This window comes from Lepidochelys kempii, chromosome 26 (assembly GCF_965140285.1).
Source record: "Lepidochelys kempii isolate rLepKem1 chromosome 26, rLepKem1.hap1, whole genome shotgun sequence".
Taxonomy (NCBI): Eukaryota; Metazoa; Chordata; order Testudines; family Cheloniidae; genus Lepidochelys; species Lepidochelys kempii.
This window is the reverse complement of record NC_136405.1, coordinates 3,843,724-3,870,219: the sequence shown is the minus strand read 5'-3', so window position 1 is coordinate 3,870,219 and position 26,496 is coordinate 3,843,724. Positions and strand designations below refer to the sequence as shown.

At 41.7% G+C, this 26,496-nt stretch overlaps 1 protein-coding gene across 7 annotated transcripts in view; it reads left to right on the top strand.

The window, feature by feature from the left end:
- Positions 1 to 13,341: 13,341 nt before the first annotated feature.
- Positions 13,342 to 26,496, top strand: part of UNC5D (unc-5 netrin receptor D) — a 285,175-nt gene continuing 272,020 nt past the window's right edge. For 6 of the 7 annotated variants that reach the window (XM_073325005.2, XM_073325004.2, XM_073325000.2 and 3 more), the window contains exon 1: positions 13,342 to 13,697. In XM_073325005.2, coding sequence (XP_073181106.1) covers positions 13,601 to 13,697 — 97 coding nt within the window. In that variant the 5' untranslated portion in view covers positions 13,342 to 13,600. The remainder of the gene's footprint in view (positions 13,698 to 26,496) is intronic. The other variant, XM_073325001.2, reaches the window with a different exon arrangement.

The following is a 26,496-nucleotide window of genomic DNA, read 5'->3' as shown; positions in this document are numbered from 1 at the left end:
TAAATTGCCCAAATCAAGTAAAGTGGACCCATGACAAATTAGACTGTGAAGCCATGTGATAGGTTTGTTAGCTGTAACTTCAGAGAGCTCTGGGTTATTCTTAACACTGTTGATAACATTGTATAGAGGAGAAATGGAGTACAGGGTTAACTTGCAAATGACTCACCACCACCACCACTGCTGACTGGGTAAACCCTTTGCTGTCATTCCTTATTTACAGTAAATACACTTTTTTTTTAAAATTTACCAACTTGGGTACATTAAATCCATTTTTGTGTGATCTCCCAATTTAACTAGTATGCTGGAGGCTCTGAGGAAAAAAGACTAAGTCTGCTTTTAAAAGGGGCTAGTGTTGTGGTCATTGGCATGGTGTGGTCAGGAGGGAGGATATCCCGTGACACAGAAAAATATATGAGCAGTGTCATCTTATTGCTGCATGCCCCAGGCTGCAACAGTTCTTTTCTTCTGAACCTGAGGGGATACAAAGGATTATATAGAGTCAGACTGGCCCCACTGAAAACTGTTGGAAAAAAATTGCCACAGGCAATATCAGTATGTCAGTGGTGTGTGTGTGTAACAGGGCAATGTGTGTTTTTGTGTAGATATTACTGGATACCCATAGTTTCCTCTACAAGGCAAGTTCTGTATAATTTAATAGAGGTGAAACCAATAGGTTCTTTAGATACTTATTTTAATTGGGTTTCTGTAGAAGAACTTAGACTTTAACAGAGGATGGTCACCTGTCTACCGTTCTACAGGATGGTTTAAATAACCTTTAAAATGGTGATCATTTTCAATGAAATTCTGTCAGAATTTTCCATAAAAGGGAAGCTGAATTTGTATCCTATCCTGAGAACATGTACCCCAAAGACTGCATTATGGCACGATTTTCCAGTGATGATCTATTATATGGTATCCCTGATGACCTGGGGATCTCTCGTAATCCAGGACCAGCTGACCCCCACTCTTGTGGCTTACTGCATATAGTGTAGAAGTTTTCTTATACAGGTATACATTCCTTGCAGCGTATCCACTTACTCTTCCTTACAATAGATAGGTAATGCACTAATCCCATCTGCACTGAGCGTCTTTCCTATCACCTCTGCATTGTAGGTGTTGATGCAGCCATAGGGTATTTTCTTTTTGACAGTGACTAAAAAGCTGGATTGGCCTGCATGGTGAGAGCAACAACTTTAGCTGGATGTGCAGTGCAGGTGGGGTGGTTCTGGTTGGCCTTCACTGGAAACTGGAAGCAAAAGGAAGGTGTGTGTGAATATTTCAGAACTGTGGGGAAAAAACTGACAGAAATAAGTGACAGTACAGGTGTGGGTGTCCCTATGTGGGGGTCCCTATGTGGGGTAGGCAGCTTCTTGTATATCCTGGACTGGCTCAGCTGAGTGTGCTGACTCCACCTGCCTTCCCCCATGACTCTCCTCTTTATCCAGGAGCTGAATCGAGTCTTCAAACAGCTGTCCCCTCCCTGCATCAAGACGTCACTCACTCAATTACAATAAGCTTCTAAAAAGCAAAGGGTCATATTAGTAGTTCAACCCCTGTTCCTGCCACCGAGCCCACGTTTATTTGGCTGTGAAACAGTGTGGGGATTTTGGGAGCTCCAGTTTAGGATTGTCGGCGCTTTTTCTTGAATTAGCTTCTTTGAGTCTTTTATAGGGACGCTGCCACAGAAACCTTGGGCAGTTGTGGAAATGAGTGGATGACTAATCAGTCTGCCTGACCTCCCAGACACAGATGGCATAAGGCTACGTTCATACAAATAGGCCGCTAAGCCTCAGAATATGAAATGGTTAGTCTGGAGCAACACAAAGTCTTATGAACTGTGTACTGGAGTAGATCCTGGTCAGTTTGGTGGCAGAGCATTCCCTGAGCAGCCACAGACCATAATTCCCCTCAGTGATCTCCACCTGGGAATGACTCATTGGATTTGACTCTTACTGCAGTCCACAGGGAGATGGACAGACAGTGTGAGTAGGTTGGCCAGCCTTTCTGTAGCCCAGGAAACACAAGTCCTGTGCGCCATAGCCGGGACCAGTGCAATATACAGGGAGTAGCAAGCGGGTAGCTAGAGTGCATTTCTATGTGAATGTTGAGAACAAGGGGGCATGGTTGTCAGGAATCCAGTTTTTTGTCTTCTAACTTTATTAACAGAGGGAGGGACTTTGCTAGCTGCTTAGGACTAAGGTCAGGTGTGCTGGCTGATGCTTTCCTCTTCAGACAGCAGTTGGTGTACCTCACGCTAAGTTGAATTTCCACCCCTTCTCATACTTGATTCTGAAATGGACTCTACTTCTGAAGGAAGCCACCTAATGACTACTGCCCTTCCTCCCTGCCCTACCCTAATATCAGTAGACAGTTGTATTTCATGATGTCCTACTAACCATGAATAATTTAGGGGCTTAGTTACCAAGAGGCTGCACTCTGCTTTTGTACAGGAGATTAAGACAAAAATAATAAAGCAAAGGATTCTCCCCATCCCTCCATCCTTCCCTCTTGTTGGTGAGATGCAATTATGTGGTCATTGCAAAGGCACAATTGCCTAATTTAATAATACAGGCTTTGCATATTTCCAGTCCCATCAACATTGTATGTAAATTGGGATGGAAATAATCTCCCATTTTTCATGACTCGCTGAGTAGCTTCTCAGTGCTCTGGTGAGCTGGGCGAGGGGACAGAAATTGTGTACGATCAGTCCAATGTGCTGAGCAAATGAAAGCAGGACAAATTATCCTTAATCATGCCAAGCACATTTACAATGTAAATGATTGGTGCCAGGAGCCTGTTTCAGCTCCTTCCCCTCCTCTCAGAGCTAAGTTTCTGCTCAGTCGGCAGGAGCCTGAGAACAAAGCCAGGTGGTTCAAGCAGCTGAAATTAGTGAGGCTAGGTTAGTGACCGTGCAGATGCTACTGAATCAGGGCCCAAACCTGTGAGGTGCAGTGCATCCTTTGTGGGAGCTGAGGGTGCTCAGCACCTTGTACATTGGCTACATTAAAGGATAAAGAGCACTGAAACCAGTTTATCACCCGTGCTAAGACCCCATATCACAGTGGTGCCTGGTATTTCTTCAGTGCTCAGAACCATGATTGAGCTAAGTTGTACAGCAATCCTCTGAGCTAGGGGAAGCCTACACTTATTGTTGCAGATACAGAATCTGAGACACACCTGGCTGCATTTAATCTCTGTCCCAAATTCAACTTTACATCTCACCTGGGCAGGGACTGGTAGGAGGTCAATTCAGCTCCCAGCACAGGTCAGAACAGCCTTGAGGACTGCCTTACCTGTCTGTCCAGCTTCCAGTGGCCCCTATGGGCTTTGCTGGCAGCTGGTAATAGCCAGGGTTAGGAATTCCCTGACCAGGATCCCTCCCTTCCTCTGTTGCTGTGCCCCCAATGTGTGTTTTGCATCTGGGAACCAGCAAGAAGTGCTGTGGAGCCAGCTATGCCTACTGTGCACGTCTTGGGGACACTTGCTATCTTAGGGGAATTTTCTGGGGGCATTTAGGGTTGCTGTATGGCTCCTTCACTCTAGCAGTGTGAGACTCCAGTCCAGAGAGGTTGTGATTTGTCCAAAGCTCCGCTGGAGGTTGGTGGCAGAGTCCAGGTTAAAACCCAGATCTACTTATTAACTTCAGTTCTTGAGACACCCATCGTGCACACACCACTTCCTCCGCAGTTAATTGGAGCTTCTCTTCAAGGTACTGTATGCACATATTTTGGGTATTTGTACTCAAGAAGGAAGGGGGAAATTTTTTTTTTCTTCTTTCTGTACATATCACTCAGTGTCTTGTGATCTGTGATCCCATTCATCAGCATCTCACAACTCACAAATGCATTCAGTCAGAGTCAAGGAATACCTCTTGGCCTCCACTGGTTAATTGTCAGAGGACATCTTTAACTGGACTCTCCTTCTAGTGCTGCATAATTTGGGATGTCAGCAAAGATGCCACAACTTCCCACTGGACAAGAGGGATCTGAACTCATTCAGCAATAGCCTTTTGAGAACAACAGTACCCCTGGCTGGGACTGAAATGGGTAGGTATGTCACTCACTTTCCTCTGTGCAGGCAGAACAGAAACAGACTCACCTGGTGTTTCTTGTCCTTTGCCCTCTAACTAAACTTCTCCTTGCAGACAGCAGCACCCTGCCAGCTCTGAGCCACGCTGCACAGGAATGTATACGGTGTTCTAAAGAAGCTCTCAAGTGAAACCCCTTTTTCTTTTTTTAACCACAAATTACAAATAGCAGAACTGCTGAATTGCTTGTCTAGGTTCCTGCTGCTTTTGGTTTCCTTTGTGTTCTCTGAAAGCACATTCTCTCTCTTTCTGTGTATGTATATAATGTAAATATAATACGCACGCATGCACATACTCATCACTGTTGTATTCTCTGCTTCTGTCAATAGCTTTCTCCCGCCAAGTAAGCTCTGACGGCAAGAACCAAGAGAATAAGCTCCATCAGTAATAGACACTTACGGGGTGACTTTAAAGGGGGATGGGAACAAAGTACCACTGATGGACATTTTGCATCTGTCTACTGAGCTCTTCGTGCAGTGATTTCAGCACATTGGATGGTTTGCCCTTTTACCCTTAATTCAGCAGCAGCAACACAAACAAAAGGCCTGGATCTGTGACAAATGAATGTGGTGGGAGCAGTGTTTATTTGTGCAGTGAAATCAAACAAGGGCATGAAAATAATAATAATAAAAATATACCCAGGGAACCTCATCTGCCCCATTGGAGGAGAAATACAGTATTTGCCTGGAAATGCTCTAGGTGAATTTTCAAGTGGATCTGATTTGCCCAAGTTTATTGTTCAAGGAATGAATTAGATGTGAAAGATTATGCTCTCCTGTAAATGCCCAAATGTTATGATTTAACATACATTAGCAGATTTCAAATTTTGATCATCCAATTGGTACTCTAAACCACAGATTCCCTTTCTGGTGCAAATCCAACCACTTTAGCATTCTTCTTTTTATCAAATTAACTTCGCCTTATGCTGTTTGTCAGTTGTAGAAAATGTAAACACACAGGAAAAATGCAAACAGTTGTATCATATTTCATCTTGGGTTAATCATCTTAAAAATTATATAGATTTTATCTCCTCAAAAGTGATGGCTTATGACTGCCCATATGGCTACTTTGCTTTCCAGTGAGGGATGTGGAATCTTTTTGAGATGTTAGTAAAATATTGCCTTTTTTTTTTTTAAATCATTGACCATGTTAGATCTGTACCTTTTTGGATAAAAGGTTTTGCATAATTTTTTATGCATATGAAAGCAAAATAGCATAAAATCAAAGAGCAGCATTTCATCTTTGTAAGATATTAAAAATTGAGAATAGACTTTTCCCAAGCTAAAATGTGTTATGTACATTGTAAAGAGTAGGACTGCAGTACAGATCAGAGGTAAACATTCTACCCTGGTATCTTGATGAAAGATACAGTAGAAATTGGTTTTAGAAACCTGACATTCTTTTCATACTCAGAGTACTTCAAACCACTTTACCAAGCAATTAGTTATGTGTTGTAGTGCAGGGCATACAAATGGGCATATGTCATAAGATGGTCACCAGCAGCTTTTGCTGAGCTTTAATATATATATTATTATATAGAAAATAGATGTAAGCCACAATCTGGTCATCAGAATTAGGTGGGTATTTAAAATATTTATATGCAGTATATCATTCAACCACTAGATGGTTTCAGAGTAGCAGTCATGTTAGTCTGTATTCTCAAAAAGAAAAGGAATACTTGTGGCACCTTAAAGACTAACAAATTTATTTGAGCATGAGCTTTCGTGAGCTACAGCTCACTTCATCGGATGCATTCACTAGATGGTGTGGTTCCTGGTAAACAAGAAATAGAAAGCTGGGACTCAAACTGTGTAGAAAACTTGTTTCTGTAGTGGTGAGGTTTTTGTTTTGTTTGAGTTTTTTAAAATTCATGCCTCCTGTTTAAAACTGTGATTCTGTGTCTTGAGAGGGTACAAGGGTTCATTTATGCAGATCTGATTGCGTGTTCATGATCATAATTATTTGACTTCTTAAGGGTATGAACAGATGTTTTGAAAATTCTCTGTTTTGGTGTTAGGTCCTTTTATATGATGATATATCATCATATATTATTATTAGCATCTTAATGTGTTACTATCATTGATTTTTGCAGTGTCTGAAGTGCCTTCGTGATGGGAGGCTCTTGTAATTTATTATATCAGGTCATGTATTAAGCAGAATTTCCCATTCATTTGATGGCCCAATATGGTCATTTGTTGAATATTATATTAAGGTAGCATTCAAAGTATTAGGGCCCCATGAAGGCTCATTGTGCTGTGGGGTTGTACAGACATGCATGAGGATATGTCCTAAAACATTTACAATCTAAGGCCTTGATCCTGCAAAGAGTTACAATATGTAAAATTAAGAAGGTGCCTGGGTGTTAGGATTGGGGCATTAGGAGAGAAGAGAAGTGGAGTGTGAAAGGTAGGAGGAGAGAGATACAATCAAAGAGTTATATTATAGCAATTTTGAAGAAAAATTATAAATGGATCCAGTTCTAACCCTGATTTTTGCTGGTGAGTCCATGTAGCTGGACCCTTGTGCCCACAAAGGGCCCCACTGATTTCAGTGGGGTGCCCCATGGGCACAGGGAGTCACCTGCCTGGAATCAGTTACAAGACTGGGCTTAGCCATCATTAATTTGCGGAGTCTTTCTATAGATGATGTGGTAGAGGAGAATATTGAGGGCTGCTCATTGCAGGGAGGCAGGTATTTCATGCTTAAGGGACAACATAGATGCAGAGACCTTTCCATGAGTGTTTTTGAAATGGGTAGACACAGATGGCATATGGCTGTTCCTTTTGAAAGTCAAACAGCTGCAGTGTTTGTTTATTGCCGACGTAGCATCAGAGAATGAGGACACAGAAAATATCCAGGGGTTTAAAAAAAAAAATTAAGTGTATCCTTGTACTGTCAGACAGTCCATAGCTCTTTCAGTAACACATCCACCCCAGACCAAAGAAGAGTTAAACAACAATTAAAAATTTCATTAGAAAAAACTATAAAATCATATAGCTGCAGCTACAAACAGGTATAAACTTTAGGGCAAAGGAAAAGGATCTGCTGAGTTCTTGCTGAATGTCCATGTATGTGGAACTGTACCTAGTGGGGTGCCAAACACAGGTGTTAGGTCTTGGTGTTCTGCTAATTCCAATGGTATTGCCTCGTAAAATGGAGACTAAGAAGCAGGACTGAGATGAAAACCTATTTCACAATCGGCAATATGGCTAGCCGAAAGCAATCCCCAGTAGAAATTTGGGGCTAATGACCCAGTCACACATACTAGGGTAATGGCTCCTTCAGCTTCAGATACTTCTAAGCAAGAGAAGAATCAGGCTCCTGACACTGAAAAGTGCTCAGCATTTGCAACTGCTGCTGTCTTTAAGGATCAGCTCTTACACAGAGAGGTGTGGTCCAGTAGTGGTTTGAGCCTTGGCAGCGAGCAGTTGGAACTCCTAATTCTGTCTCGCCACTTCTATGTAGCTCGAGCTAGTATCACCTGTTAAGGCTATTCTGCAATCTTGAGGGGGTCTCAGCTAGGATCTTAGAACAGGCACTGGCTGTATTAACTTACTCCTTGTGCACGTTGCTAGACCTGGTGTGGATGAAGGGACATGAAGTCCATCCTGTCCCAATGCTATGCACATCTGGATCCCTCCATAGTACCTGAGGGAAGGGGTGAGTGCTACTGCAGAGGGGAATTTGATCTACCTCCTCCCCTCCACTGTGGGGAGGGGTTGTGTCTAGTCACGTGAGGCCAGAAATCCTTTCCTCCATATTCCAACTATGTTAATGGACAGCAGGCCATCTCCCTGTTTGGGTGCTGTAAACTGACTTAGCACTTGCCCTGGCGAGAATTGGTACCTCTTCTTCATCTGTCATTGTACAGCGGTTAACACAACAGGGTCTGATCGTGACTGGGGCTTTTGGATGCCACTGTAATGATTAACTTTGTCACGGCTACAACCGATCCAGATGGAGTTTTCTTCCTCCATCTGAAACAGTCTGGTCCTGTTCCTCTACAGGTCATTTTTATAATTGTAAGGTCTTTGGGGTGGGGACTGTCCTTTTAGTTCTGTTTATTCTATACAGTTCCGAGCACAATGGGGTCCTGGTGTGTGACTGGGACTCCTAGGGTATGTCTATACCATGAGTGGGCCTGGTCTCCATTCCAAGCCTGACCATCTATACTACAATTACACAGTCCCCTAGCCCAAGCCCTGCAAGCCTGAGTCAGCCAACATGGGCCAGTCGTGGGCGTTTAATTCCAGTGTAGACATACTCCTGGGTACTACTGTGCAGTGTAGACATACCCCTGGGTACTACTGCAGTAGAAATAACAATATTGTTTTAGCTACAGTATTCAGTGCAATCTGATTGCTCTGCATTTAGCTCATCTGCCTGTGATGTCAGAAGATTAGTATTTTTCAGCTCACATTTTATTTAGGAACATTTATGGACGTGGGTGGGGGGGGACATGAAATATCCAAAACCTGCTAAAGACAGCTAGCTTTTTAATTGTATTCTATGTTCCAGTAATTGAGCCCCTCCAAAGTGCTTTTGCATTATTTAATTACATATTTGTAGTCCCACTCAAGCTAAAAGTAAAACAGCGGATGACCTGATGTATACTCCAGCAGCATTCCCCATTACTAAGATATGAATAATTGCATTAGTGTCAAATGGTAAGTACCTAGTACTCACTGTCCTACAGACTGGTGGCCTGGATATACACTTATTGTCTTTTGCATTATTAGATACATTATGCATAGCTGTGCTACATCTTATCAGAGCCCAGTGACATCCTGGTGGCATCCCATGTATGTTTTAGTTGCAGGAACCACAAAGTGAATTTAAAAAAAAAAAAAAAAAAAAAAAAAGCAGTACCCTATCTGCCACTGAAAATGTGTTTTGGGATGCCCCTGTTATCTGACATGGATGTGTGTACTGATTTATTACAAATCACTATCGGGTCCTTTAGGTTTGTATTTCAAATCAGAAACAAAAATGAATCACACAATGGCAAACTTTATCTGTTTCACTTGAAGAGTAATAGTGTCTGAAAGCTCCTTTGCAAACTCAGCTGGAAGATTCCATTGAGTGTCAAGTGTAGTTTATTGCCCTGTAAGGAAGATACAGAGCCCTGTGTTCAAACTTGGGCACCTCTCTTCAGCAGCCTAATATCTCTTGTTGTAGGCAAACTCACTCAGAATCTCTGTAGCACTTTACAAGTTCAAAGATGGTGATGCTGAAAAACATTTTGTTGCCTCCTTCTTCGTTTCTCTGTGTCAGCAGCTGCATCTGAACTTCAAGCTGCCAGATTCTTGGAGGAGAGTCCCAGATGGGGAAAATGCAGGGTCAGAAAACAGATATTACTTTTTGTGAGCCTTAACCCGTAGAGCGCTAGGGAAGAGTAGAGTTCTCCTTTGTAACCTTTGCTCCATTCTCTCTCCTGACTAGGCTGTCTCCTTTCTTCTCTCCATCCCCACTGGCAGAAGCCCTGACTGCTTCTCCACTCCTGCTTAGATCCTAACATCAAAAAGCAGCCTGTAGTCATGATGTGAGTATCTCCCTTATTAAACACTGTGCATTGCCTTATGGCAAAAGGCTATCCCAACTGCATTGTTAAGACATGGACAGCCATATATTAAGGTCTTGCATATATCATGCCAGGGGCCCTCCTGTGTCTATATATGGATGTACAATATCAACATGCACAGATGTCTAAATTATGCAAAGTTCTGACTGAAGTAGGATTTCCCTTCAAAATTGCAGCATTCCTCCCAGATATATTTCTTGTTGAATATTCCATTTAATTGTAGTTCCATGAGTACTGATTGAAGTTACCAGATGTTGCCCTTTTTTCAAACTTGTGCTTCTTGCCTGCCCCTGTCATAATTGCATTACAAGCAGGAAACTTGGAACTTTTATCCAAAGCATCAATCATTCACTCAGTGGCATGGGTAGGAATAGATAATTAGTTTGGCTTGAAGTAAATCTGCTTGAGTGGGTAGACCAGGAGAAGGAGTGCTTTAGTGTTGAGAGTGGAAGGCACTACAAGCAGTATCTTAGGCTCTCTTTTTCTGCACTGACACAGAAAGTGTTTCAGCAAAGTAGTTTCCACATAATGACAACTGGGCTGCTGGTGGTGATGTGCCCACATCTGTTATAGCAACTGCTTTGGGTGGGCTTTTCTCAGACTAGCTCCGAAATATACAGTAGAGCAGGCAAAGTTTTGGTTCCTGCATAGATTCCCAGCTTATTGCTCCATGTTTTTGGGAACCCACGTGGTATGGAGGTGACCCCTAAGGCTACTGGAGAAAATGTACGTTTGTTTTTGATCTCTGTCTTTACAACATCTGCTCTTAATTGGGCGCCAGTGAAGTTTCACAAACACATAACGAGCAGGGAATTGGAGATCTAGTAAGTCTTTTTACCCCCATGAGATAGATATTTGCCATATTTTACAGTTCGGGAAACTGAGACACAGATTAAACAAGGTCCCACAGTGAGTCAGTTTCAGAGATGGGAATAGAGTCCAGTAGTCCTGACTCTGTCTTGTAATTTGTTCACTACACCATAATGGACTATTTTGTACCAAATATGGAAGGCAGAGTCCCAACAGGAGATACATTTCTACACAGTTAGGCAGCACTGGAAAGAACAGTCTAGAAACGCAAAATGTTCAGCCCCAGTAAATAGTCCTTGTATAGCAGGGGCAATATAAATATGATCCACTCACTCTTATCAATGGTAGCTGAGGAATCAGGTGATGTGTGCTCCTTTAGTACTGACCTTTCCTTTCCCTCGTTCTATTCCCATTAAAACAAGCCTGTTTGTTCCATTGCCAGAATTTCTAGGTCATCCCTGACTAAATTCTTACTCTCCCAAATTGATTCAGCTTTCTTGTGTCTCCATTTCATAGAATCATAGAATATCAGGGTTGGAAGGGACCCCTGAAGGTCATCTAGTCCAACCCCCTGCTCGAAGCAGGACCAATTCCCAGTTAAATCATCCCAGCCAGGGCTTTGTCAAGCCTGACCTTAAAAACCTCTAAGGAAGGAGATTCTACCACCTCCCTAGGTAACGCATTCCAGTGTTTCACCACCCTCTTAGTGAAAAAGTTTTTCCGAATATCCAATCTAAACCTCCCCCACTGCAACTTGAGACCATTACTCCTCGTTCTGTCATCTGCTACCATTGAGAACAGTCTAGAGCCATCCTCTTTGGAACCCCCTTTCAGGTAGTTGAAAGCAGCTATCAAATCCCCCCTCATTCTTCTCTTCTGCAGGCTAAACAATCCCAGCTCCCTCAGCCTCTCCTCATAAGTCATGTGTTCTAGACCCCTAATCATTTTTGTTGCCCTTTGCTGGACTCTCTCCAATTTATCCACATCCTTCTTGTAGTGTGGGGCCCAAAACTGGACACAGTACTCCAGATGAGGCCTCACCAATGTCGAATAGACACAGTACTCCAGATGAGGCCTCACCAATGTCGTAGAAAGGTAGGGCTGGAAGGGACTTCAAGAAGTCATCAAGTCCAGCCCCCTGTAGTGGTCTTGGTCTCCTTTTTCTCACACCCTCAGATAGACATCGCTTGTTTGTATATTATTAGGGAAGACTGATCATGGCTCCTAGTTTAGGATGAGTTGAGTTTGCTCTTAAAGTAGGGATAAAACTGCTTTGACAAGTATGAAGAACATAAGGTACCCTCCCCAAAATTACAGCACTTACTCCTTGAGTACAGAATGAGTTTCCTGAGAATTTACAAGTAAATCTATTACTTTGGGTTAAAATAAGTTTAAAATGGCTCCTTTAAGAAATTTAGCATCAAGTAAGTGTTAGACCATTTTTGTCCTGAATGGTCTCGGTAACAAATAACTTGGACTATTCAAACTTTCTATTCAGTTCATACTCACTGAAATCTTATGATTTGAAAATGTTGGTTTGTTTAGAATCTGGAGTCATGCTTTGCTGCTGTTCTTCATACCTGAAAGTTTCTCTATCAGTGGCTGATGCATAAGGTTCTTCGACAAAGCATATACTAATATTTCAATTTTGCAGGTTGACTTTATCAGCCAAATCTATTATATCTCAGTTGATTTCATGTTTCAGCTGCTTCAGTGCACCTGTTTATTTTTTCTCCTCATCAAAAATATGATTGAAAAAAAATGAAGAATTAGAGGGGAAAAAAAAGGTGGGTGAGAACAGTTATAGGCTGGCAAGAAAAAGTATTTAAAAATACATTTAGCAAGATGCAATGTAAATAGAGTATGGCACAGAACCTACCTGCTTTATGGAAGGGATGGAGATGGCAGGAATACTCTTTGTATTCTTATTGACTGGTTTTGTTGTAGTGTTTTTTAACACATCATGGTGGTGGTGCTAGTCAGGACTCCAAGTGCAAATCTCAGCTTATCATTAACTATGAAGTTGGGACCTCCCCCCCCCCCCCCATGTTTTAAAACTAAACTAAAGACCCCATCTTGATGCACTTCTACCAGTTTTGCACTCTGGACTTTGGTGGAGCTGTTCCTGATTTACATCAGTGTAAAGTCAGCAGAGTCTAGCCATACGATGACTTGTGGTATTGCTCTGTCTTGCTCGCATACCCAACCATGATTCGATGGTAGACAGGTTCTCTAGGGCTCACAAACAAACCAACAAACCGAAAGGAAATTAGAAGGCTCCCAGACCCCCTACTGAAGACTGAAAGCTGCCCCCGGCATTGTAACAGCCTCCCCAGGGCTGTATGTCTGGGGAAAGGTTTATCTTGAGGAGTGATCACTGGGAAAGAAGAATAAGGGGTCGGGGTGGGGGAAAAAGGAGCTTTGCAGGAGGATAGCTGGGAAGGCAATCAAGGAATCAGAACAAGCCTGCAGCGAGGATCGAAGGGGAAGCGATGTAACGTTTCTGGGGAGCAAGATGAAGCTGCAGCGTCTCCCAGCAGGCCGGGCAGCAGTTCGGGAGGAGGGGGACGGGGAAAGCGATACAAGTAGGGACGGGGACGGGAGGGAAGATGGGGAAGAGGGGAAGAAAGGAGCAGGGGAGGGGAATCACCCGCATTCTGCTGCGGCAGCAGCTGTCCCTGCGCCCGCCTGTCTGCCAGGGCGCACCTGCTCCATCCCTTCGCTCGTGCCTGGGTCCGGGTACCACGTCCTCCCCGTCCTGCCTCCAGGCCCCGCCCAGCCCTGGCCTAACTGGCTGCCGGTGGAGGGGCGGGGGGCTCATTAGGGATGCTGGCTCGCAGCTGCTCCGCTTAGTCTGTAGCCGGGCGCCTGGCAAGCGGCGAGATGCGGAGTGCGAGCGGCGAGAGGCAGGCGCCGGGAAGCGCAGGGCTGGGGGCACCCGGCACCCACTGAGCCCAGTCCCCGGAGCCTCAGAGCCCCTCCCAGGGACGCCGCTCAGTCATAAAAGGGAGGCAAGTCCCAGGCTGGCACTTGAGCCCTGAGAGCCTGGCGGGAAGTTACCCCCCCTTGGCGGGGGAAGGAAAGCAGGAGTGAAGAAGGGGGAAAGGAGGCGTGGAGGGAGCATGGGGACACGGGCTGCAGGAGGAGGGTGTCCCGCACGCCTGAGGAGGCGGCTGCTCTTGCTGCTGGGGCTCTGCAGCTGGGCTGCTGCCCTCAGAGGTAAGTGGGGGACGAGACAGCAAGACATGATGCGCGGGAGCCCGGCCCCCCGGCAGTCCCAGGGAGGTGGCTGCGGAGTTGAGTGGGAAGAGCACTGAGCCGGGAGCTGTCTCCTCCCTAGGTGCTGATTGCATCCCCGGCTAGCTGGGGATGCAAAGTTTGCTTAGGCAGCCCTGGGTTTCGTTATGTCTCACGGGTTTGCTTCTTGTGCGTGTGTACGTTTGATGCACGCAAGGGAAATTATTCCACCAGCTTCCAAAAATAAAGAGGGTAGGGTGAGGTTACCCCCTACCTCTCCCCACTCAGTGGTACCTTTTGTATCTGTCTGCATCCTGGAGTCCTTTGCATGCACTGAACAGGGATCACTCTTTTTGTTTGTATGGTGCACCTCTAATGGATGGCCTGTTTTTTGGGGGGGAGGGGGAGGGGGAAGATCGGAAAAAAGCATGTCCTGCTGCAGGACATCGTGTCCAGGAGTTCATTTGGAGTGGGGTGTGGGGGGAGACAGAATTGCAGTGGAAATTGTGACTGGTAGTTCAAATCCTTACTGAGAACAGAGGTGATTTACCACAAGACTGCTTGTTTGATAGGCAGAGAGAACTCCAGCCTGTTAAAGTGGGTGAGAAAGATGTAGCATGAGTATCCTTTGGGCTCCAGTGTGTGAAAATGTACCCGTTGGACAAAATCCCTAAGCCTCCTGCCTTCCTTTACCACCTCCTGTAGCAATGAGAACTTAATTACTTGTCAAATAACACTCTGGTCTGGGATATGTTTATTTTTGGTACACACTGGTTCCCACATTTTTATTTAATGTCGTCCTGCTAAAATTCTTCAATTAGAAAATCTGCCAAGCAACTCGCCAAAGAATGTCAACTGCTCAGCATCTGGAATCCTTGACACCTTGGCTATTATATCTGGACTTCTCATAAGTGTGTGTGTTTGTGCGGGGGGTGTTTTCATGTTTGTCATCCTTCTCAAGGAAAATATTTGCTGTTGGAAGCTAGTGTTGTGTTGTTTTGTTTTGTTTTTTGGTGGGGCTTTTGTTGTTGTTGACTGTTTGGAACTTGAGATTGATACATCAGTTGTTGTTCGGCTTCTTTTCCAGATTAATCAAAATCTGATGCTGTCTGAATAGATCCTGAGGGAATCTCTTGAGACTGTCTATTATGCAGGAGTAATAATGTCTGTGTAGGTCTCCATCCTTGCCATGTGTATTATGTTCATCATTCCATTTTCTTTCCCATGTACTTTGTTGTTTTAGTCTTTATAAAATAAGTCATTAGCAGGTAGCTGGTAACATCTCGTTATAGTTCCTGTGTGTTTAGCTGTCCACCCTCATCTGCTATTCCACAATAAAACCAAATGGTTTGTTTAGCAAAAAGATAAGGGTGAATGCAGAGGGGATAGGTGGGAAGATTTTGGTGTAATTGGGTGAAGTGAAGTGTTTAGGAGCCGTGGGACAAAAGTTCCTATATATAAAAAGTCAACTTTTGTTTTCAGGATTGAACGTGACAGGGAACAAAATGCAGTTTAACTACTTTTTCACCCCCAATGTGACTATAAATATAATGATTTATATATGATTCCCTGGGGAAACTGTGTGTGTATTTAAATCTGAAATATTAGAATGTGTGGGATGAAGGGAGGCTGAAGGACTTTCTCTGGCACATTTTGAACACTGGGAGTTTTTGCCATTGCCTTCAATAGTAACAGGATCAGGCCCCTTTAAGCATCTGAAATTTCACACTACAGGTCACGTGCAGCAGGCCAACTCTTTTTCTGCCCTCTCTTGTTAGAAACAAGCTTCAGCTACTTAGTTAAAATGTACCGTAGCGGATGTTGTAGGTGCCAAGCTAATGTGCAATTGTTTTTAGGCATTATTATGAGGGATAGCAAGGTATTTTTAGAACCACTTCAGTGGCTGCAGAGTCTCTCTCACTTTTTTGATCCTGCATAGTGTTTACTTGTAGCTTTAGCTGGAGCAGTTAACCCCAGTTACTGACCCATTGAGCTATAAGATTACAGTTTATGAAGTTGTCTTAGAGCCACCTCTAAGAGAAATTGCATTCCAGAGTTTCACTCTGAGCAGGGCTTAAAAGCAAAAAGGAATGATTGCAGATAATCTTTGCATTGCATTTTAAGTCTATTAGAATGAATGTGTGCATAGCTGCAGGCTTTTATTTTACAATAAACATTGTACAGAGAGATACTGGTAATTTGAAAAATGGGACATAGAAAGTCACTAATATTTCCCTGGTAATTAACTCATTGATGCATGGAAAACTATACTTTGTGTCCATCCCCATATCTGATATAAAGATGTCTGCAAAATATAAACATCCTTCTCTCAATGTCTTGTTTATAAAGCCCACATCTATGCATTGGGTGGTATTGCTAGATCTAAGTACATTTTGTTCTAAATAAGAATCATTAAGTGTTTTCCTTCTTCTTCAAATGGTGCCTATGCATTTACAGAACTGCATGACAGCCACTGCATATTGCTACTGATTTTATGAAGATAAAGAGCACCATTAACCCACGTAATGGAATAAGGGTGGGTCTGTGGCCAACAAGGTATTGGAACAATATCTGCTTTCAGTCTAAAACGTCTGGTAATAAATGTGTAAAACGGAGGACAACAGCAGTCTAGATAGTTGCATAGTTGAGACCCTGGCTAGGATTCTATGGCCCAGTGGGGCATATAATACAACTGTTGGAGATGGAACCAGAAGAAATGCTTTCTGGGAAAAGGCACAAATACTGAATTCCATTTGTAATAGTCCTGTAGTTAAGGTAGAGGACTGGTAGTCAGGAGATCTGAATTCTAATCCCATCTATGCCACTGATTTGCTGTGACCTTGGGCAAACTAATTTTACCTGTCTGCTTCAGTTTCTCTCATTTGTAAATGGGACTTATGTTTCATTGGGGTATTGTTCATCTGAACTCTTTAGTATTTGCTAAGTATTTGGAGTCACTGGATTGGCGCTCTAACAGTTCTCTATGGCATTTCATGTGAGGCTTATTATTGTGTTGCGTGGCTAGTTCCACTTATTTGAATATGTGGAATAAGGAGAGTGGGTGTTTAAAAAAAACTGCTTGAAAGGAATATATTTTATGTATGTTGTTTTCTGGAGAGCCTCACTGAGATTCATTTCTTTGTACCTGGTACCTTGCTGAGAATGAAGCTTCTTGGTTATTAAAAATACATTTAACAGTTTACAACTTGAAAGTATGTGGGAGGGGGGTATTCTGACCTGCCAAGTGCTAATTGAATCCACACACTGTCAACATACTGCTTTCTTTGTTCTTTTTAAAGTCCATATGTGGTGAATGTGTTGTCTAGATGTACATGAAATATTCTAATCATTTTATGTAGGTAATATACAAAATGTTAGGAAATACTCGTGGATAATAGTTATGGTCCATTTGTGTGATTTGGTTCTGAATATGTCATTTAAGGCATCCTCACCGTGGGCATTCTGCTTATGGACTCAGGGTTGGAAAGAAGATCATATGGTCCATCCATTTGTTTGGTACTCCAGTGTGTAATACTTTTCAAGAGTGTGTCTATCACTCTCTTCATTCAGTTGCTCACACAAATTACCTTCTCAGCAGAGAGATGGCTCCTGAGCGAACACCTGCAGTTTCTGTTCATGTCACCATCTTACTTAGTAGTTGATATCTGCCTTTGCTATATCCTTCAGAATGATGCACACTTGGTACGCTCATAGTAACATAGTTGCTCCATTTCACAGATTGGGAAACTAAGGTTCAGAGAGGTAAAGTGACTTGCCTGAGGCTACAGAAAGGATTCTGTGTCAAAGCTGAGCCTAGAATGTGGAGGTTCCTGGTCCCAGTTCTGTATTTGGGCCACTTGACCATCTTCCTTCACCTTTTTTCTTTATGAATGCAAATCTAGATTTTTCTAATAATTCTTAGAAGTCAACTCCTGACATCTTCTCACTTCTTTGTTGCTCTCTTTGATAACTTTCCCAATTCATTATCCTCCTGATAATATGTTGCCACAAATTGTGCATGAAATTTTAGTGGGCTGGTGTGATTACACCTGTAGAATGCCAGAATTTCTTCCAATATGAATGGGCTCTAATTCTTTACATCAGAGGGTAGCGGTCTCTTCAACATCTAGATGCAGTAGGTAGATGCAACCCATTGTTTTTGTTTTTTTTAACAGCACTCTTGTTGCATAGCAAAGTACTTCTGCACATTACTACTTTGCAAAGAAAATACAGTACATTACCTCTAACTCAGTGTAGCTCTGCACAGTAACTTCCCTCCTCTGTGGCCAAACATCAGATCAAGGTGTTACATATAATACTGTCATGGCACACAGATCTGCAAATAAACTCCATCATATACTTGCTTACTAGATGACATCTTTCTGTGGACATGTTCCATTAATGTAATTAGAACTAGCATAACAGTTCCTTTGTGCTAACCTATTTCTGAGATTTTATGGTTAGTCTCTTTTTTTTTATATGCAAGTGCTACTTGATGCATAATTTCTTCACAGTTGCTGGGGGGATATATCATTTCTGTCTCTTCATATGCAAAGAATATTTCTAAAGAGGTGAAATGAGCTTACCATGCTATGAAAACAAGTGTCGTCCTTGATACTGTAACTGAATTTCAGACCTAGATGGACTTTCACTAACGCAGAATGAAAATTGCTAATATAATGGTACTTTTATAGTGAATTACAGGTGGAAAATACAAATAGTATGATATCATATACTAAGATGGAAAATTACTTATGGTACAAGGGATCCCGCAGCGCAACTTGATGTATCTTTTCTGTATTTTTAGTCTTGCTTTCTGAGGAAATGTGGAGTCTGAGACTGAGAGCAGAAATTTAACACCAGAGGCTGCTGTTTCTGTTGTTTTCGATTTTGCTGCTATTGTAATGGAGCAGATGGTCGGATCCATTTATAGAAAATAGAAACTTGTTTCATTTTCCATTTCTACTTTTAAAGAACTTGTCTTGTGCCACAGTGTATCATTTGGCCTACCCATATAGCATGGATATTTGCAAGTATGTTGTTTTTATAGTCTGTTACAGATCATTAGAAGACAATAGACTATATTGTGATGCACGTTGCAAGTAGATTATGAAAATAGCTAACAATTCAAGCAAATCTAAACTTATTTCACCTTTTGTAACTTCAGTTGATGGTTTTGTCCTCCTAACCTCTCAATGACATCCAATTATTCAGTAATGTTGGTGATGTAGGAGAACAGGAATTGCCACAATCAGCCGAGGGACATGTCTAACAGTACCAGATGCTTAGGAGAAATCCAGCAGTGATCAGCCATGGAAGAACTTCCCCATGTGGGAAACTTCTTTCCAAAACAAGTAAACAAATATGCCCTTATCCTTACCCTGCAAAAAATTCTACCTAGAATTGCTGTGGATATCTCATCTATATAAATGTCTAATCCTCTCTTGAATCAGACCAGAGGGGGAAAAGCCTGCTGGGCAATATTGTCCTCATGGCTGCCTTTAAGAGTCCGTTAGCTGCTTCTACTGCCTCTTCCACAACTTATAACCTGGGTTGGAGTGTTCTAATGAGAAGACTTTTTTAGTAACACAAAAGAAAACAATATATCAAAATACTATGATTAGAGAAACAAAATGTACCTTAAGTTTCAGAGTAGCAGCTGTGTTAGTCTCTATCCGCAAAAAGGAAAGGAGGACTTGTGGCACCTTAGAGACTAACTAATTTATTTGAGCATAAGCTTTCGTGAGCTACAGCTCACTTCATCGGATGGATTCAGTGGAAAATACAGTGGGGAGATTTATATACACAGAGAACATGAGACAATGGGTGTTACTGTACACTCTGTAAGGAGAGTGATCAGGTAAGGTGAGCTATTACCAGCAGGAGAGTGGGGGGGGAGCCTTTTGTAGTGATAATCAAGGTTGGCCATTTCCAGCAGTTGACAAGAATGTCTGAGGAACGGGGCGGGGGGGGGGGGGGAATAAACATGGGGAAATAGTTTTACTTTGTGTAATGACACATCCACTCCCAGTCTCTATTCAAGCCTAAGTTAATTGTATCCAGTTTGCAAATTAATTCCAATTCAGCAGTCTCTCGTTGAAGTCTGTTTTTGAAGTCTTTTTGTTGAAGAATTGCCACTTTTAGGTCTGTAATCGAGTGACCAAAGAGATTGAAGTGTTCTCCAAGTGTTTTTTGAATGTTATAATTCTTGACGTCTGATTTGTGTCCATTTATTCTTTTACGTAGAGACTGTCCAGTTTGGCCAATGTACGTGGCAGAGGGGCATTGCTGGCACATGATGGCATATATCACATTGGTAGATGTGATATATGACCTTAGTCACTTATGAATTATTAGCGGGCCTTAGCTTTACAGAGGAAGGATAATTTTGTGATTATGGCAGTGCCTTCAGGAGTTAGGAGTTCAGTTCCTAGCTCTGCCATAGACTCCCTCTGTGACCTAGGGCATGTTACTTAATCTGTTTGTGTGTGTGTGTGTACCCCATCTGTACAATGGGAATAATAATGCTTCCCTTTGTCTGTCTTGTCCATTTAGATGGCAAGCTCTTTGGGACAGGACCTGTCTTACCATGTGTTTGTGGACCATCCAGGACAACAGTGCTCTGATCTTTCTTGGAGTGTCTAGGAGCTAGTGTGATACTAATAATTGGCTGACTACTACTATTTGTTTCAGGAGAAGTTCTTTAACAGTAAAGAAAATGATTTTAAAATGCACAAGTGGGAATTAGGTGCCGAAACCCAGTTGACTTTCAATGGGAATTTGGTGCCTAACTGCCTGTTTGTGCCTTTGAAAGCCTTCTTGAAAAAGGAATTATTTGCACGTGATAGAATAACAAGCCTGGAATGGGAAGACTTTGGGAATTGATAAGGGGACATAAATGCCCTAACACCAGTTCATCTTTTTGCATCCTGCCAAGATTGGTAGTAACTAAAAATAGTTACCAACTAATGCTTGGCTGGCTGGCTTGTAAGAAATGAGTTGGTGGCTCAATTCAGTTCCCAGTGGGCAAATGTCCGTGTCACACAAACACACCACCACCACTGGACAAAATCTTTTAGCAGAGGCCTCATTTAGCAGGCCCACAAACAGCCAGGCTTGGAGAGTAATCCCTCTTCATGGCAATGGTGGCAACTTTCACTACCGTGACCTGGGCTTTATCCTTTCTGTGTACAAAGAGGGTTTCTGTCTGGTTCCTTTCATGAATGCACAGCTCCCCTCATCTGTAATTCTAGAGAGAAAGGAAAACATATGCTAACAATATCGCAACTAGGAAATCTTCCCAGACAAAGGAGAGGGAGGCAGTGTGTTCTAGTGGATGGGTTACTGGGATGGAACTCAGAGGGACCTGAATCTATTCCCAGCTCTCACGTACTTTCCGTATAACCTTGAGCAAGTGTCTTTGGCTCTTTGTGCCTGTTTCCCCACCTTTTCTTTGTCTACTTATACTCAATAAGAAGATCTTATAGTTTATGTAGCAAAAAGGGACCTTGATCTCAGTTGGAGTCTAAGTGCTATGGTAACACGATAGTTGTACTGGATCCAGAAAATTTCCATTTAAATTAATGGGAGAAAAAGTGTTGTTTAGGTTTTTTGTTTAGTTTTTTTAAATACAGCCAAGTTTTTTAAAATGCTGCTTATTTTCCCTCAAGTTTGGGATGACAATCTTTCGAGTGCTGCAGAACCACAAGAGAACTATGTTGAGTCATTGCAAACAAATGAAAAATCAAAGCATTCATTGTTTCTTTAAACATGCTGTAAGATCTAAAGCTTTATAGAAAAAGTGTTATAAGAATCTTCCTTAGTGAGCTTTTCTTTTTCTCCCAATCCAACTTGTTTTGTTATCAAATTGTGGCTTCTTTCAGGGTATTATCATAACAAGAGATTAAAGTCTCTTAAATTGTGCTTGACAAGAACTTCAGCAATACAACATAAGCTGCCCATTCTCAAATGCTTATCATGCTGCATATCCTAAGGCACTTTACAATCCATAAAACACTTAAAGCAAAACTCCTCTTGAATTGGATAAAATGTAGAAAAGAAACCTTACAACCAAGTTTTGGGAATGGAAAATGTCTGTCTCTGTGCTCAAGCAAAGAAGTCCAGCTCTGTTGGGTACCACAACTGGAGTCCAATGGGCATCAAAGTGTTGTATGAAAGTCTTGCTTCCAACACTACCTCCCCAGACCTCAGACTGGTATGTAAGGAGTCAAGAGGTCATGTGGACACATAGGATTTGATTAAAAGAAGGGATAATTCAGAAACCAAATTTGAATAAAATATTTTCTCCTCAGAGAGAGAGAGAAATATTAATAAGTGTTTGCTGAGATGTGTCCTTGGTGTGGAAAAAAATATTTACGTTATATAAGGCCAGAACTTCAGAACATAGCATTTATACTTTGCCTGCATGCATATACTCTAGTCTGCAATACAGAATATGGACTTATACATCAAAACAGTCAATGCACATGCAAAGATGCAATATGGGCAAAGAATTCTGGACCACTAGCCTATTATGTAGTCTCTAGAAACATGCATTTGTGCTGTGCTCAGAATAAGGCTGATATGTTCCGTCTTCTTTCTCTAATTTGGGAGGTACATATTAAGACCAGTGTTCACTAGGTCTGAAAGAGTACCCAGCTAGTAAATATGGGATTCTGCCTTATTGTCTCTGAGAGATATGCAGGGATCAGTCTTTTTATTTCATTTGTAAAAGGCATCACTTCAAACTGTGTGCACGTTTCTCATTCTTGGATCGACAGACTAATGTAGACCACCTTGTAGCTATTATAAAAATGGCTGGCTATGTTCCTTCACTTCAGCAGAATGTTCCTCATCTTGGTAATTTAGGATAAGGGCAGGTTAGCTTCCAAAAATCTTTCTCCTGATTGCCGTCCATTAGAATTATGGAGGAGGAAAGGAATGACAAACAAAAGACTCCACAGCGGGTATTTGATCTGAGTTTAAAATGAAGCGTCACAGTCTTCTCATAATTCCAAGTGACCTGGAACAGTGCCCCACTGTGAGGCACAGATAACAGATATCTGATTTAAGGAGGCAGTATCAAACTTGCAATTAGCTGAAATGTAAATTCATTGTTTCAGTTGATAGTGTTTTATTTTTCTTTGTGGGGGAAAGCATTTGGGGGGAGTGGTTATTGTATTCATCATTGCATCTCCTCCACCTGAGGAGTGTGTATCAGTGTAAAGGGCTGAAGGTGAGATTTTCAATAGAGCGACAAAGCAAACTAGGGCTGGGAGTTTTAAAGGAGCCTAAGGGAATTAGATGCCCAACTCCCAATGGATTTTTCAATTTTGAAAATCTCACTTGGAGTGAATATTTTATTTGAATTTTGCCTTTCTGTTTGGAGAATGCCCAGACAGAATAGCTTTTGATTTCCATTGGTTCATGTTTGTGGGTCAGTGAGAGAGAGAGAGAGAATTTCACTTATTATTTGGCTTGCTATTCAAACAATTAAAATCTGAGCTGCCTATTTGTGATTGGTTGCAATTATTGTGCTATTATTGTGTTCCCTAGTTGGATAAGTATAACTTTTTTTTATCTGGTAAAAGTGCCTTTGTGAAACTAACATTTTTTTGAGTATTTGTGCCAGTAAAAGTCAATTGTTTTAATGCTTTCAGAGAATAAACATAAAATAGGCACACACAGCTTAAGTGAGAGAATTGTGAACCAACTACTCACAGAATCACTTCTTCTACCACACTCCGTAGTAATAAATTGTATTACAGAAATGAATTTGTTCTACGAAATTGAATTCAAGTTTTTGTATAAAATCCTGTCCAATGTACACAATCATACAAGTGTCCATGACTTTTATGGTGGTAGATGCCTCATGACTTCTTGGGAGTAGGCCAAAACCAAGACTGCTGTAAATATGAGGATAGGCATTACCCTTCAAATATTATGTATGAAATTCCTAATTCAGGAGATATTTACTGCTGGCATATATGGTCAGAACTCTGTGTTTGTGTGTGTGTGTGTGTGTGTGTGGGAGAGAGAGAGAGAGAGAGACAGACTGGTTTTTGTTTCTTTTAGCATAAATATATACGATGTAAACTGTTTGCTTAGAGTTTAAACTTTAATTCTAGATTGCATTTAGCAACACTTTCCCTGTCAGAGTACTGTACTGCAATTGAATAATGAATGCAATGGACATTCTGAAGACGGTAGGTGGTGCATATATTTAATGCATGCCTTGCTTCTTTAGCACTATGTTCTAACTGAAAGCTTCCAGATACTGCTGTACATATCATGTAGTTCTGAGAGTCGCATACATTTTTATAGGTACATTAAAATATCCTTCTAATTCTGAAATTGAATGGTTTTACCCAGCGTATTACATATTATTTAAGGCTGGATAGCTCCCATATATGGTATACAAAGAAATGGTCTTTTATAAGAGATGGGTTGTGTAGTTGTCATAAATTGGATTTGTTTGGAAAATTGATCTCCATGCTATATTAACTGTGTATTCTGTTGTTGGGAAGCAGTGGAATCCTGTTAGACTCAATGGACCAGAACCTCACCTGGTGTAAGTCAGCACAGCTCCATTTAATAAGGGTTAGTTCTTTCTTAAGTGAACCCTGAGTTCTACTGGATAGGCCTGGCCAGAAAACAACAACTCCGTTTTGCAAAACACTTTGACGTTCAAGTCCCTGTGCTGTCTGATTAGGGACTGGCACTTGAACCTGGGTCTCCCACATTCTAGGTGAGTGCCAGGCTCCTAGCTATTCTAGAGCGGAGGTGCTCTAACCACCAGGCTATTCTGGATTGAGTTTTTTTCTCTCAAAATGTTTCTGCAAAATATTTTGTTTTTGCTGAAACTGCATTTTTCAACAGACACAAACATTTGGCAGGCAGGGAGATAGCTCAGCGGTTTGAGCATTGGCCTGCTAAACCCAGGGTTGTGAGTTCAATCCTTGAGGGGGCCATTTGGGATCTGGGGCAAAAATTGGGGATTGGTCCTCCTTTGAGCAGGGGATTGGACTAGATGACCTCCTGAGGTCTCTTCCAACCCTGATATTCTATGATTTCATCATTTTCCTGCCCCCCCCCCCCACAACTATCTCTACTATTGGAGATGGAGAAAGCGATTTCCTGAAGCAGTGGTTCTCAACCTTTCCAGACTACTATACCCATATCAGGAGTCTGATTTGTCTTGCCTACCCCAAGTTTTACCTCACCTAAAAGGTGACTGAAATATTGCTTGCTTTCTCCTTTTTTGCCATATAATTATAAAATAAATTGATTGGAACATACATATTATACTTCCATTTTAATGTGATACTTGAGCCTGGTTTTCACTTGTGTGCCTTGTCCTTCTGGGAGGCTGTGAAGCAACAGCAACCATTAAGTTTTTCTTCATATTGAGTCTATTCCTGTAACCTGCTGTAAAACTAGGCAAATACTGTGTCTAGGTGAGTTGACATGCCACCTGGAAGATCTCTGTGTACCCCAGGGGTATGCCTATCCCTGGTTGAGAATCATTGTCCTAAATTGAGGCTGACCACTCATATCAACCCCTTATTACAGGGAGTGTTTGTATGTGTTTAAACACACACATTCTTTTATAATATTTTTTTCTTATTTCTCCTTTTCTTTTGCAGCCTCTCTAATATAAGAAGCAAAGTCAATAATTTTAGTCTAACCTTTTGAGCCACAGTGTTTCTATTTTGAAGATTAAAACAAATTTATCTACTCTCATAGCCTTTTGGGAGTAGTGTATAGTATTACCCATACCCACAGGATACTACTTGGTACCCCCCAGAAAACATGCCAGTAGTACACGGTTTTGTCACAGTAACGGAAAAGCTCCTGCTGTTCACACTGTAACATAGAATCTAGGACTTATCCAATGTCAAATGAGCTAACCAAATAAAAAATGAATTGAAAGTATTTAATCTGTCAGCATCAATGAATCTAAAAGGATTATCGCTCCATTAGTGCTAATAGATTTTTTCCAAAGATAACTTTGCTACTTGACTTGCTCATTCCTATAAAGATTGTTACAGATCTAATTTATACTACAATTTAAATATTCCTGTTATATTTCGATTGAATCTGGGGCTTGTTAATGAGCTACCTTGACTTTTGTTAAGATTGATAACTTTGCTTTAATTGTCTGAATGCTAGTTCCATTCGTTGCTTCTATAACACTTCATAACAATTGTGGGGAGCTTTATTTTATTTTATTTTATTTTGAGCTGTAGGGAAATGTAACCTTTTAACAGCTCAAGCTAATGACTAGAGTTGGACATCCCACAAATTACTCACCAGCCAATTCCTGACTCCCCTTTCAGGAAATGGGATGGGATTGAAAGAGCAGGAACAAAACAAAACTGATATTCTGCTCATTATAGGTCTGATCCTGCTCCCATTGATATCAATGGCAGAATTCTTTCGTACTCACTGAAGTCAATGAATCTCTTTCTAGGGACTACAATGGAGACTGAAATAGTTTTAAACATCCAGTTGTCTCCTGGAAAATCCGCACAGCACATTCTCTGTCTAGATGAGATTGAATGGCTCTATGGAAAGGAAGGAGGTGGAAACGTAATGGATAGAGAACCTTTCTGACTTCAGACAGAGTCTAACTCAGTATTTTGTATTGTATTGGTTCCTTAGATTTAAATAACACACAAAAATGCCCTTACAAAGCTCCTCGTGGCTGAACAGTTACATCTACAATTGCAAATGGTGATCACCTAGCATCAAATAATGAATCCACTGAGCCAGCTAATAA